We start from the raw sequence: 14426 nt of genomic DNA on the forward strand, positions 1-14426 counted from the left end.
GTTATTATATCGTTTAGGACCTTGAGCGTGGCTGAGGTGCACCCATGACCAGCTCGGAAACCAGATTGCATAGTGGAGAAGGTACGGTGGGATTCGAAATGGTCGGTGATCTGTTTATTAACTTGGCTTTCAAATATTTTAGAAAGGCAGGGCAGGATGGTTGTAGGTCTATAGCAGTTTGGGTCTAAGGTGTCTCCCCCTTTAAAGAGGGGGATGACCACAGCAGCTTTCCAGTCTTTGGGGATCTTGATGTATTATATGAAGTTAAAATAAGTGTTAATTCAGTATTTGTTGTAAATGTCATTATTACAAATAAATTAATAAATAAAAAATCTGCCAATTAATCAGTATCGGCTTGTTGGTCCTCCAATAAACAGTATCGGTATCGGCGTTGAAAAATCATAATCAGTCGACCTCTAGTTTCATCTCTTGACATTGTAGGGCTGTGTGATCAAATGTTTTAGGGGTTGCTTGTTTTTAGATGGTTGTACAATTTGATGGCAATTTTTTTTCTATTCGATTGTCATGTGCTACTTAGAGTTTTTCTTTGCACTTGTAATACAGTCTTGCAAAGATCTGCATGCAGTATTTCGATTGGATGTTTGTCACATTTTGTTACATCATTATTAGAGAGGGGACCCCATACTTCGCTGCCATATATAGCAATTGGTTCTAGAACTTTATCTCTCTGCTCGATTACAGCCATGTGAAAGCTATCTGTGTTGCTGATATCTAGTCATAGATATGTGTAGTTTTTGGTTTGTTCTAATAGAACTGTGTACAATTAGAATTTATATTTGTGATCCTGATTTCCTGACCTTTTTTGGATTATCATTATATTCAGGGTTTTTAGGTTAACTGTCAGAGCCCAGGTCTGACAGAACCTGTGCAGATGATCTAGATGCTGCTGTAACCCCTCCTTACTTGGAGACAGTAGCACCAGGCCATCTGCATTCAGCAGACACTTGATTTCAGTGTTGTGTAGGGTGAGAGCAGGTGCTGCAGATTCTTCTGATGTTTTTGCCAATTCATTAATGTAGATGTTAAATAGTGTTGGACTTATTGTGCAACCCTGTTTCACTCCACGTCGCTGAGAGAAGAAGTCTGTTTGCTTGTTGCCAATTTTAACAGCACATTTGTTTTTAGGTTACATTGATTTAATAACATATGTTTTCCCTCAATACCATTTTCTTTTAGTTTATAAAAAATACCTTTGTGTCAAATTGAATCAAATGCTTTCTTGAAGTCTACAAAACATGAGTAGATTTTGCCATTGTTTTGGTTTACTTGTTTGTCAATTAGAGTGTGGAGGGTAAAGTGCTGTTCCTTTTTAGTTCTTAGGGTGTGTTTGTATTGCTTCAGTGTTTCCCCATATTGAAGGCGTATATTTTTGTTGCCTGGTTTTGTGTTTTTGATTAGATATATTTTTCAATGACTTCCTTAGATTTTTTGCAATGATTATCAAACCATTTTTCAATATCTATTTTTTTTTGTTTGCTCTTATATTTATTTTGATTAGCCAAGGAGGCTAATTTGTCAAATATAAAGTTTATGTTCCAAACAGCCAAATGTACACCTTCATTGGTGTAGGAGAATGTTAAGGCTAAAAAGTTGTCCAGTAGAGATTTGTATTTTTTGGCTACTAATGGTTTTTTAGTAGATTTCTGTGCTGTTTGCACTCCATCTATAAGCATGTTTAGTACCATGTAATTTATTGGGCCGTGATGCTTCATGGTTGGATTCCACTCTTCTCAGATACACTGTGGTCTGAGAGAGGTGTTAGTGGGCTGAGGGGTGGTGGTGTATGTGGGAAGGGAAAGGTTGTTGCTTCTCGGTAGGTGTTCATCCCCATGACTGTTAATAGTGTCTAGTTCTTCTGCTGTTCTAGCATTGACCAGTACATTGCCTTGGGCCTGAAAGTGACTAATCTCCCCCTCTAGAATGGAGAAACTATTTTCATTGAAGTAGGGTGACTGAGGAGTGAATGTATGCTGCACAGAGGAAGACGTTTAAGATCGGTTAAGATAGCCTCTTTGTTGATTTTTAACCAGATAAAGAACTCTACTGTTTTAATCAATTCGATAGAATGAGTTAGTTCAGATTCATACCATATTAGCATTCCCCCTGAGTCTCTGCCCTGTGTGATTCCTTTTAATTTGGTGATTCCTTAATTATAATTTATAATTTTGTGATTCCTTTTAAATCTCTCTCATTCCCTACTTTATTTCTCTTTCAGCCCTGAGTCCTTGGATCACTATATTCTCCCACCCGGATGTGAGAGACTACTCTCAACTGACCCTTGACCTGACCAGGAATGAGTTGATAGTGGGGGCAAGGTAAGAATGCATTCCTTAACGTATCCCTAATTCGTGTGTTCATTTATCCCATATTCGTGTGTTCATTTATCCCTTATTCATGTGTTCATTTATCCCTTATTCATGTGTTCATTTATCCCTTATTCATGTGTTCATTTATCCCTTATTCAGTTGTTCATTTATCCCTTATTCAGTTGTTCATTTATCCCTTATTCAGTTGTTCATTTATCCCTTATTCATGTGTTCATTTATCCCTTATTCATGTGTTCATTTATCCCTTATTCAGTTGTTCATTTATCCCTTATTCAGTTGTTCATTTATCCCTTATTCAGTTGTTCATTTATCCCTTATTCAGTTGTTCATTTATCCCTTATTCATGTGTTCATTTATCCCTTATTCATGTGTTCATTTATCCCTTATTCATGTGTTCATTTATCCCTTATTCATGTGTTCATTTATCCCTTATTCAGTTGTTCATTTATCCCTTATTCAGTTGTTCATTTATCCCTTATTCAGTTGTTCATTTATCCCTTATTCAGTTGTTCATTTATCCCTTATTCAGTTGTTCATTTATCCCTTATTCAGTTGTTCATTTATCCCTTATTCAGTTGTTCATTTATCCCTTATTCATGTGTTCATTTATCCCTTATTCATGTGCTCATTTATCCCTTATTCAGTTGTTCATTTATCCCTTGTTCAGTTGTTCATTTATCCCTTGTTCAGTTGTTCATTTATTCCTTATTCAGTTGTTCATTTATTCCTTATTCAGTTGTTCATTTATTCCTTATTCAGTTGTTCATTTATCCCTTATTCATGTGTTCATTTATCCCTTATTCATGTGTTCATTTATCCCTTATTCATGTGTTCATTTATCCCTTATTCATGTGTTCATTTATTCCTTATTCATGTGCTCATTTATCCCTTATTCATGTGCTCATTTATCCCTTATTCAGTTGTTTATTTATTCCTTATTCAGTTGTTTATTTATTCCTTATTCAGTTGTTCATTTATTCAGTTGTTCATTTATTCCTTATTCAGTTGTTCATTTATTCCTTATTCAGTTGTTCATTTATTCCTCATTCAGTTATTCATTTATCCCTCATTCATGTATTCATTAATTCCTTATTCATGCGATAATTTACTTCTTATTCAGTTGTTCATTTATCCCTTATTCATGTGTTAATTTATCCCTTATTAATTTGTTAATTTACCCCTTATTCATTCCTTAATTTATCCCTTATTCATTCCTTAATTTATCCCTTATTCATTTGTTCATTGATCTCTTATACATGTGTTAATGTACCCTTATGCAAAACACTCTGCCTGGCCCTATACTGCACTGCTGCTGAAAATTGGAGATTAATCATTTAAAAGTTATTATCATGTATAAGTGTCATGTTTTTTTAATGAGCATGGCTGTCATATTCCATTCACCCTGCTCAATGTAACATCGATAGGTTCAGGCTACTACATGATACTCTAATTTTCCCTATACCCATCATGAGATTGCTACAACCTAGCCTATGAATGAAAGTTTACAACGTAGGTGCACAGGTCGAGAGAAATATTAGAGTAATCAAGGTGACAGTGACACATTCAATACCACCTTGCACACTCTTGCCGGCATCTAGGTGATCTAGGATGTAATCATTAGTCCAACAGTTGCAATAGAGAGTTTCTATTGGACAAATTCAGGTATGTTTATCCCCTTTTCGTTCCGTTTAAGTAATGTTTTTCAACAGAATCTGTTTGAATGGATAAACCCCTGATCATATCATAACCACTAACCACTACATACAGCCTACATCGTTGTCACCATATTAGCTAATGTCATGGTCAACATATCTAGAACTAATGCATTACTAAACCAGCTACAATCATGCTGTACAGTCAGTATGCAGTTTAGCAGTTGCACCGGAGGTCCCAGTGATAATACATTAATAAAACCAAATGCTTACCTTGACTTGGAAGACTTCCAGTGTTGGCTAGCCATAGCCAGCTAGCTAACATAGCTTATATCTCTGTTTGAGTCGGCAAAACTAGTTAGTTGCATTTGCTAGCTAAGTGAAAGTGAAAAAATACTATGAAATACAGCTAGCTCTCTCTCTCTCATGCTTCTCCTTCATTTTTAAAGAAATGAATTTATCTGAAACTGTTCAACTATTGTCTTTCTCTCTGAGTCAACTACTCAACACTTTTTATGCACTGCAGTGCTAGCTGGCTGTAGCTTATGCTTTCAGTACTAGATTAATTCTCTGATCCTTTGATTGGGGGGACAACATGTCAGCTCATGCTGCAAGAGCTCTGACAGATTGATGGGCGTCCTCTGGAAGTTGTAATAATTGTTGCGTAAGTCTATGGAAGGGGTTGAGAACCATGAGCTCCCTAGGGTTGTATTGAATTCAATGTACCCAGAGGAGGACAGAAGCTAGCTGTCCTCCGGCTACACCATGGTGATACCCTACAGAGTGCTGTTGAGGATACAGTAGATATTCATTGCAAGACAGTGTGTTTTTATCAACTATTTGGTGATGTGAATATATTTAGTGTAGTTTCAATATTTTTATTTTTATGAAATTCACTGAGGAGGATAGTCCTCCCCTTCTTCCTCTGAGGAGCCTCCACTGTAATATATAGTCTTCTGAGGCTTGTTGGATAGGGCCTGGTGTGGAATTTGGCAGCTGGAGTATTTGAAACAACTTCAAGTTTCAGAGAGTTCTTATGTGACTACAAAATATCAGTGCCCTGAGTTGAACTCACTGTAAGAAAAAAAACACGTAATTGCCACGTAAACTAAGTGTTTATTAAGTTTATAACTGTTTAAACTAACAGTTTTTTTCCCCTCTCTATTGATTCTACACAGAAACTTCCTCTTCAGATTGAGCCTCAACAATGTGTCTCTCATCCAGGTAAGTTGAGCTTCCAACCCACCTCTTCCTCTCCCCTATCCCTGTGTGTGTGTGTGTGGTCCACTGGTGGATAACAACCCACGCTCATCCGTCCGCAGCCAGTGTTCCTCTTTTACTGGGCTCCCAGACCTGCCTCTCTTCTCCTCCTGTACTCCTCTCTCTACTCCTCTGGTCTGCTGCTCCTCTCTAACTTTCCTGGCAGCAGTCAGACAGCGTTGGCTTGCTGTTATTGATTCTGTGGTTTTGGGACTGGAGTGTTTTCAGCTCCTCGAATGGGGTGGGATGGAGAAAGAGTATGATTAATTGTGTGCATGAGTGTTTGTGTGTGTGTGTGTGCATATACTATACGTGTGTGTCTGTGTTGACGTGTATCCTTGCCTGCCTGTGTGCGTGCCTATTTCTCTCTACTTCAGTCCGTTCTCAGGTGGGTGGAGAAGAGAGGCATGTCTCCATGGTAATGTGATGTCTTTATGGAGGTAGCTACTGTTACATTTTACATTGACATTTTAGTCATTTAGCGACTTACAGTAGTGAGTGCATACATTTTCATACTTTTTTCGTACTGGTCCCCCGTGTGAATCGAACCCACAACTCTGGCGCTGCAAGAGCCATGCTCTACCAATTGAGTTACAGTGGGCCTACTGTACTGAAGGGTCATGTGGTGATATGGGACCGGTCTAAAAGTTGTAGAGCTTGATAGTGTACATCAGACACACGTAACACCTTGGGTTCAAATACAGTACCAGTCAAAAGTTTGGGCACAACTACTCATTCAAGGGTTTTTCTTTATTTTAACTATTTTATACATTGTAGCCACCCTTTGCCTTTATGACAGCTTTGCATACTCTTGGCATTCTCTCAACCAGCTTCATGAGGAATGTTTTTCCAACAGCCTTGAAGGAGTTCCCACATATGCAGAGCACTTGTTGGCTGCTTTTCCTGTGGTCTAACTCGTCTCAAACCATCTCAGTTGGGTTGAGGTCAGGTGATTGTGGAGGCCAGGTCATCTGAAGCAGCACCATCACTCTACTTCTTGGTCAAATAGCCCTGACACAGCCTGGAGGTGTGTTGGGTCATTGTCCTGTAGGAAAAAAATTATATTCCCACTAAACGCAAACCAGATGGGATGGCGTATCGCTGCAGAATGTTGTGGTAGCCATACAAACAGTGTAACTATTCCCTCCGCAAGGCAATCAAACAAGCTAAGCGTCAGTATAGAGACAAAGTAGAATCTCAATTCAACGGCTCAGACACAAGAGGTATGTGGCAGGGTCTACAGTCAATCACGGATTACAAAAAGAAAACCAGCCCAGTCACGGACCAGGATGCCAGCCCAGGCAGACTAAATAACTTTTTTGCCCGCTTTGAGGACAATACAGTGCCACTGACACGGCCCGCAACTAAAACATGCGGACTCTCCTTCACTGCAGCCGACGTGAGGAAAACATTTAAACATGTCAACCCTCGCAAGGCTGCAGGCCCAGACGGCTTCCCCAGCCGCGCCCTCAGAGCATGCGCAGACCAGCTGGCTGGTGTGTTTACGGACATATTCAATCAATCCCTATCCCAGTCTGTTGTTCCCACATGCTTCAAGAGGGCCACCATTGTTCCTGTTCCCAAGAAAGCTAAGGTAACTGAGCTAAACGACTACCGCCCCGTAGCACTCACTTCCGTCATCATGAAGTGCTTTGAGAGACTAGTCAAGGACCATATCACCTCCACCCTACCTGACACCCTAGACCCACTCCAATTTGCTTACCGCCCAAATAGGTCCACAGACGATGCAATCTCAACCACACTGCACACTGCCCTAACCCATCTGGACAAGAGGAATACCTATGTGAGAATGCTGTTCATCGACTACAGCTCCGCATTTAACACCATAGTGCCCTCCAAGCTCGTCATCAAGCTCGAGACCCTGGGTCTCGACCCCGCCCTGTGCAACTGGGTACTGGACTTCCTCACGGGCCGCCCACAGGTGGTGAGGGTAGGCAACAACATTTCCACCCCGCTGATCCTCAACACTGGGGCCCCACAAGGGTGCGTTCTGAGCCCTCTCCTGTACTCCCTGTTCACCCATGACTGCGTGGCCACGCACGCCTCCAACTCAATCATCAAGTTTGCGGACGACACAACAGTGGTAGGCTTGATTACCAACAACGGCGAGACGGCCTACAGGGAGGAGGTGAGGGCCCTCGGAGTGTGGTGTCAGGAAAATAACCTCACACTCAACGTCAACAAAACTAAGGAGATGATTGTGGACTTCAGGAAACAGCAGAGGGAACACCCCCCTATCCACATTGATGGAACAGTAGTGGAGAGGGTAGTAAGTTTTAAGTTCCTCGGCGTACACATCACAGACAAACTGAATTGGTCCACTCACACAGACAGCATCGTGAAGAAGGCGCAGCAGCGCCTCTTCAACCTCAGGAGGCTGAAGAAATTTGGCTTGTCACCAAAAGCACTCACAAACTTCTACAGATGCACAATCGAGAGCATCCTGTCGGGCTGTATCACCGCCTGGTACGGCAACTGCTCCGCCCACAACCGTAAGGCTCTCCAGAGGGTAGTGAGGTCTGCACAACGCATCACTGGGGCAAACTACCTGCCCTCCAGGACACCTACACCACCCGATGTCACATAAAGATCAACAAGGACAACAACCACCCGAGCCACTGCCTGTTCACCCCGCTATCATCCAGAAGGCGAGGTCAGTACAGGTGCATCAAAGCTGGGACCGAGAGACTGAAAAACAGCTTCTATCTTAAGGCCATCAGACTGTTAAACAGCCACCACTAACATTGAATGGCTGCTGCCAACACACTGACTCAACTCCAGCCACTTTAATAATGGGAATTGATGGGACATGATGTAAAATATATCACTAGCCACTTTAAACAATGCTACCTAATATAATGTTTACATACCCTACATTATTCATCTCATATGTATATACGGTACTCTATATCATCTACTGCATCTTTATGTAATACATGTATCACTAGCCACTTTAACTATGCCACTTTGTTTACATACTCATCTCATATGTATATACTGCACTCAATACCATCTACTGTATCTTGCCTATGCCGCTCTGTACCATCACTCATTCATATATCTTTATGTACATATTCTTTATCCCCTTACACTTGTGTCTATAAGGTAGTAGTTTTGGAATTGTTAGCTAGATTACTTGTTGGTTATTACTGCATTGTCGGAACTAGAAGCACAAGCATTTTGCTACACTCGCATTAACATCTGCTAACCATGTGTATGTGACAAATAAAATTTGATTTGATTTGGTTAAGTGTGCCTTGAATTCTAAATAAATCACAGACAGTGTAACCAGCAAAGCAATCCCACAACATCACACCACTTCTTCCATGCTTCATGCTGGGAACCACACATGCAGAGATCACCCGTTCACCTACTTTGCGTCTCACAAAGACACGGCGGTTGGAATATGGACTCATCAGACCAAAGGTCTAATATCCATTGCTCATGGTTCTTGGCCCAATCAAGTCTCTTATTGGTGTCCATTAGTAATGGTTTCTTTGCAGCAATTCAACCATGAAGGCCTGATTCACACAGTCTCCTCTGAACAGTTGACATTGTTATGGGTCTGTTACTTGAACTCTGTGAAGCATTTATTTGGGCTGCAATCTGAGGTGCAGTTAAATGAACTTATCCTCTGCAGTAGAGGTAACACTGGATCTTCCTTTCCTGTGGCAGTCCTCATGAGAGCCAGTTTCATCATAGCGCTCAATGTTTTTTGCGACTGCACTTGAAGAAACTTTCAAAGTTCTTGAAATGTTCCACATTGACTGACCTTCATGTCTTAAAGTAATGATGGACTGTCATTTCTCTTTGCTTATTTGAGCAGTTCTTGCCATAATATGGACTTGGTCTTTTACCAAATAAGGCTGTCTTCTGTATACCACCCCTACCTTGTAACAACATAACTGATTGGCTCAAACGCATTAAAAAGGAAAGAAATTCCACAAATTAACTTTTAACAAGGCACGCCTGTTAATTAAAATGCATTCCAGGTGACTACCTCAAGAAGCTGATTGAGAGAATGCCAAGTGTGTGCAAAGCTGTCATCAAGGCAATGGGTAGCTACTTTGAAGAATCTCAAATATAAATATATTTGGATTTAACCCTTTTTTCCATATGTGTTATTTCATAGTTTTGATGTCTTCACTATTATTCTACAATGTAGAAAATAGTACAAATGAAGAAAAACCCTTGAATGAGTAGGTGTGTCCAAACTTTTGACTGGTACTGTACAGTACTGTAGTTCTACATTTTTCAAATACTACAGCTGTACTGGCCTGGCGAGATGGAACGCTCAAAGTATTTGAAAGAAGACGAATACTATTTGAACCCAGGTCTGCCTAACACTAGGAGGAAAGGGGTTGAGTGAGATGAGTGAAAGCTGTATGTTTGGCTTGCTTCTACAGCATTATAGCACTACAACCTATTCTACTACACTGAGATGTGTGTATGAAAGCGTGTCATCACCCAGTCTTGGGATTCTCTGACAAAGTGCTCTTTCAGAACAGTCACAGCATAGTGACATAATATGTGAGCAGCTGCCACCAGTGTGCCAAAGTCAATGTGGGCTTTGTTTTGGTGCTCTTGTTGTCTTGTTTTTGAATGTGGAAGAGGACTGGGGTTCATAGGGTTTACTTTTGTTTAATCTGAGTTTCACCAACTGAGTTCCTCTACTGGCAGTCCTGAATCAAACGCCCATCTTTCAACATCTATATCCCACTTTCCTGGCATGCACACAGACGTACGCACACAGACACACATACTTTTTTGGCTTTTCTTGAGCTGGGGGATAAACAAAGTGGCTCTCTCTTCGTTCTGTTCTAACTGGAGGTGTCGCTAGGCGTGCCAGAGCCCAAATCGACGAGTACAGAACATTGCTGCTGCCCACTTAATAGGAGGAGAGTATCTGAGCCTGCCAGTATGCCTAAACAGATGAAAGAGATGGAAGGATGCTGCTTCAAACTACCCCTCACCCTCCTCTCCTCTCCTGCTTGTTAGCCTGTTAACCAGTAACCACCCCTGCAAAGTAGGAGAGAGCGATACAACCCAATCCTGGGGGACCACAGTGTTGGCTGGCTTCAGCCCTGCTAAATCTGCACAATCACACAGACCTGAAATGGAGGTCATGTATTGAAATGGGGTGAAAGTCAGTACGTTACCTTCTGTCCTCTAGTTTGAAATGAGTCACTGATTGTTTGAGAAGTAACTGGAGCAAGTAACCACCACAAAGCAATATTCTGTGTTGCAGACATTCATATACTGAACAAAAATATAAACGCAACATGTAAACTGTTGGTCCCATGTTTCATGAGCTGAAATAAAAAATCCCCAAAAGCTTATTTCTCTCATCATTTTGGGCACAAATTTGTTTCTCTCATCATTTTGGGCACAAATTTGTTTCTCTCATCATTTTGGGCACAAATTTGTTTCTCTCATCATTTTGGGCACAAATTTGTTTCTCTCATCATTTTGGGCACAAATTTGTTTATATCTCTGTTAGTGAGAATTTCTCTTTTACCAAGATAATTCATCCACCTGACAGGTGTGGCATATCAAAATGCTGATTAAACAGCATGATCATTACACAGGTGCACCTTGTGCTGGGGATAATAAAAGGTCACTTATGTCTCAAGTTTTGGGGGAGCGTGCAATTGGCATGCTGACTGCAGGAATGTCCACCAGAGCTGTTGCTAGATTAATTGAATGTTAATTTCTCTACCAAAAGCTGCTTCCAATGTCGTTGTAGAAAATTTGGCAGTGCGTCCAACTGGCCTCACAACCGCAAACCACGTGTCACCACACCAACCCAGGACCTCCACATCCGGCTTCTTCACCTGTGGGATCATCTGTAGGGGGTTGGGAGGAGGGTGCTGAGGAGTATTTCTGTCTATAATAAAGCCCTTTTGTGGGGAAAACTTATTCTGATTGGCTAGGCCTGGCTCCCCAGTGGGTGGGCCTGGCTGCCAAGTGGGTTTGTCTGACTGCCAAGTGGGTGGGCCTCCTGCCCAGTCATGTGAAATCCGTAGATTAGGGCTTAATTTATTTATTTATATTGACTCAAATTCCTTATATGAACTCTTACTCAGTGAAATCTTTGCCATTTTTGCATGTTGCATTTATATATTTTTTTTCATTAAACATTTTGATCGAAGTCCCGTCTTTATCCAAGCAGAACCATTATCACTGTATCCACATCCCTCCTCTCGCCGTCCCTATCTCTCTCTCTCTCTCTCTCTCTCTCTCTCTCTCTCTCTCTCTCTCTCTCTCTCTCTCTCTCTCTCTCTCTCTCTCTCTCTCTCTCTCTCTCTCTCTCTCTCTCTCTCTCTCCCCTCTTACTCTCTCATTCTCCCCCTCTTACTCTCTCATTCTCCCCCTCTTACTCTCTCATTCTCCCCCACCTTACCTCCCAGCCACACACCCTATTTCTTTCCTTCTCTCTCTCTCTCTCTCTTTCTTGATTTTCCCTCCCTCTCTCTGTGATGCTATTAGATTCACCCTGTGTGTTGCCTAGTGGACTATAAGGCCCAGTACCCTGCCCTGAACTTAGTCACTGTTACTAGCAGGCTACCTCCCAGTACTCTACCCTGCACCTTAGAGACTGCTACCCTATACATAGTCATTGAACACTGGTCACTTTAATGTTTACATACTGTTTTACCCACTTCATATTTATATTCTATATTGTAGTCAAGGCTCATCCTATATAAATACTGCTGTAAACATCATTTCTATTCGTATACTGTCCATACTGTCTATACACACATTATATATGTACAATTAAAAAAGATGGTGCTGGAGAAGGCAGACGTTTGCCCCCCAACCGATTGTGTTTTTTTGTTTGTTTATTTGCATTGTTTGTAACTTATATTTCTACTTATTTTGTACATAATGTTGCCGCTACAATCTCTTAGGACCGAAATTAACTTCTGGTCATCAGGACTGCGATTACTCACCACGGATTGGCAGAATCGTTTTTTCGTTTAACGAGGCCGACGCTAATGATATACTGCTGTCTCGGGAACAGGCCCAGATCCCCGTAATTTGCCCGAAGAGGAGGCAGAGAAAAAGGGGCCAGAGGGCAGGCTGCCTTCTGAGAATTCGTAGGTGATCGAATAAACCCCCACTTCCTTCCATTCTGCGAGCAAACGTGCAATCTCTGGAGAATAAAATAGATGACCTACGTGGAAGACCAAAGGGATATGCAAAACTGTAATACCTTATGCTTCACAGAGACATGGCTGAACAACGACACTATCAACATACAGCTGGCAGGTTATACGCTGCACCGGCAGGATATAACAGCGGCGTCTGGTAAGACAAGGGGTGGCGGACTATGTATTTTTGTAAATAACAGCTGGTGCACGAAATCTAAGGAAGTCTTGAGCTGTTGCTCGCCTGAGGTAGAGTATCAAATGATAAACTGCAGACCACACTACCTACATAGAGTTTTAATATGTATTTTTCGTAGCTATTTACATACCACCACTTTCAGAGGCTGGCACTGAGACAGCAATGAATGAGCTGTATTCTGCCATAAGCAAAATACAGCTTACGCTCACCCAGAGGCAGCGCTCCTAGTAGCAGGGGACTTTAATGCAAGGAAACTTAAATCTGTTTCACTAAATTTCTATCAGCATTTTAAACGTGCAACCAGAAGAAAACAAACTCTGGACCACCTTTACTCCACACACAGAGACACGTACAAAGCTCTTCCTCGCCCTCCATTTGGCAAATCTGACCATAGTTCTATCCTCCTGATTCCTGCTTACAGGCATACATTTAAGCAGGAAGCACCAGTGACTAGATCAATAAAAAGTGGTCAGATGAAGCAGATGCTCAGCTACAGGACTGTTTCTCTAGCACAGACTGGAATATGTTCCTGGATTCCTCCGATGGCATTGAGGAGGACACCACATCAGTCACTGGCTTCATCAATAAGTGCATTGATGATCTCGTCCCCACAGTGACTGTACGTACATACCCCAACCAGAAGCCATTGATTACAGGCAACATCCGCACTGAGGTAAAGGCTAGAGCTGCCGCTTTCAAGGAGTGGGACTCTAACCTGGAAGTTTATAAGAAATCCCGCTATGCCCTCTGACTAACCATCAAACAGGCAAAGCGTCAATACAGGACTAAGATCGAATCGTACTACGTCTGCTCTGAAGCTCGGCGGATGTGGCAGGCACTTGCAAACCATTACAGACTACAAAGGGAAGCACAGCCGAGAGCTGCTCAGTGACACAACAACCTACCAGACAAGCTAAACTAGTAATATGATTGATTCGAGGCAAATAACACTGAAACATGCATGAAAGCACCAGCTGTTCTGAAGGATTGTGTGATCACGCTCTCTGCAGCCGATATGAGTAAGACCGTTAAACAGGTAAACATTCACAAGGCTGCAGGGCCAGATGGATTACCAGGACATATACTCCGAGCATGCACTGACCAACTGGCAAGTGTCTTCACTGACATTTTCAACCTCTCCCTGTCCGAGTCTGTAATACCAACATGTTTGAAGCAGACCACCATAGTCCCTGTGCCCAAAAACATGAAGGTAACCTGCTTAAATGACTACCGACCCGTAGTACTCATTTCTGTAGCCATGAAATGCTTTGAAAGGCTGGTCATGGCTCACATCACCGCCATTATCCCAGAAACCCTCAACCCATTTTAATTTGCATACCGCAGCAACAGATCCACAGATGATGCAATCTCTATTGCACTCCACTGCCCTTTCACATCTGGACAAAAGGAACACCTATGTGAGAATGCTATTCATTGATTACAGATCAGCGTTTAACACCATAGTGCCTTCAAAGCTCATCACTAAGCTAAGGACCCGGGGACTAAACACCTCCCTCTGCAACTGGATCCTGGACTTCCTGACGGGCCGCCCCAAGGTGGGCTGCCCCAAGGGTAGGTAACAACACATCCCCCACACTGATCCTCAACACAGGGGCCCCTCGGGTGCGTGCTCAGTCTCCTCCCGTACTCCCTGTTCACTCATGACTGCCCTGCCAGGCACGACTCCAACACCATCATTAAGTTTACTGATGACACAACAGTGGTAGGCCTGATCACTGACAACGATGAGACAGCCTATATGGAGGAGGTCAGAGACCTGACCGTGTGTTGTAAG

At 42.1% G+C, this 14426-nt stretch overlaps 1 protein-coding gene across 3 annotated transcripts in view; it reads left to right on the forward strand.

Moving 5' to 3' along the window:
* LOC109904482 (semaphorin-5B-like) overlaps window positions 1–14426 on the forward strand; it is a 196259-nt gene that overhangs the window by 92287 nt on the left and 89546 nt on the right. For all 3 annotated transcript variants that reach the window (XM_031797168.1, XM_031797159.1, XM_031797164.1), the window contains exons 4-5: window positions 2237–2336; window positions 5179–5224. In XM_031797168.1, the coding sequence (XP_031653028.1) occupies window positions 2237–2336; window positions 5179–5224 (146 nt within the window). The remainder of the gene's footprint in view (window positions 1–2236; window positions 2337–5178; window positions 5225–14426) is intronic.

The sequence above is a fragment of the Oncorhynchus kisutch genome, linkage group LG2, assembly GCF_002021735.2.
Source record: "Oncorhynchus kisutch isolate 150728-3 linkage group LG2, Okis_V2, whole genome shotgun sequence".
Taxonomy (NCBI): Eukaryota; Metazoa; Chordata; class Actinopteri; order Salmoniformes; family Salmonidae; genus Oncorhynchus; species Oncorhynchus kisutch.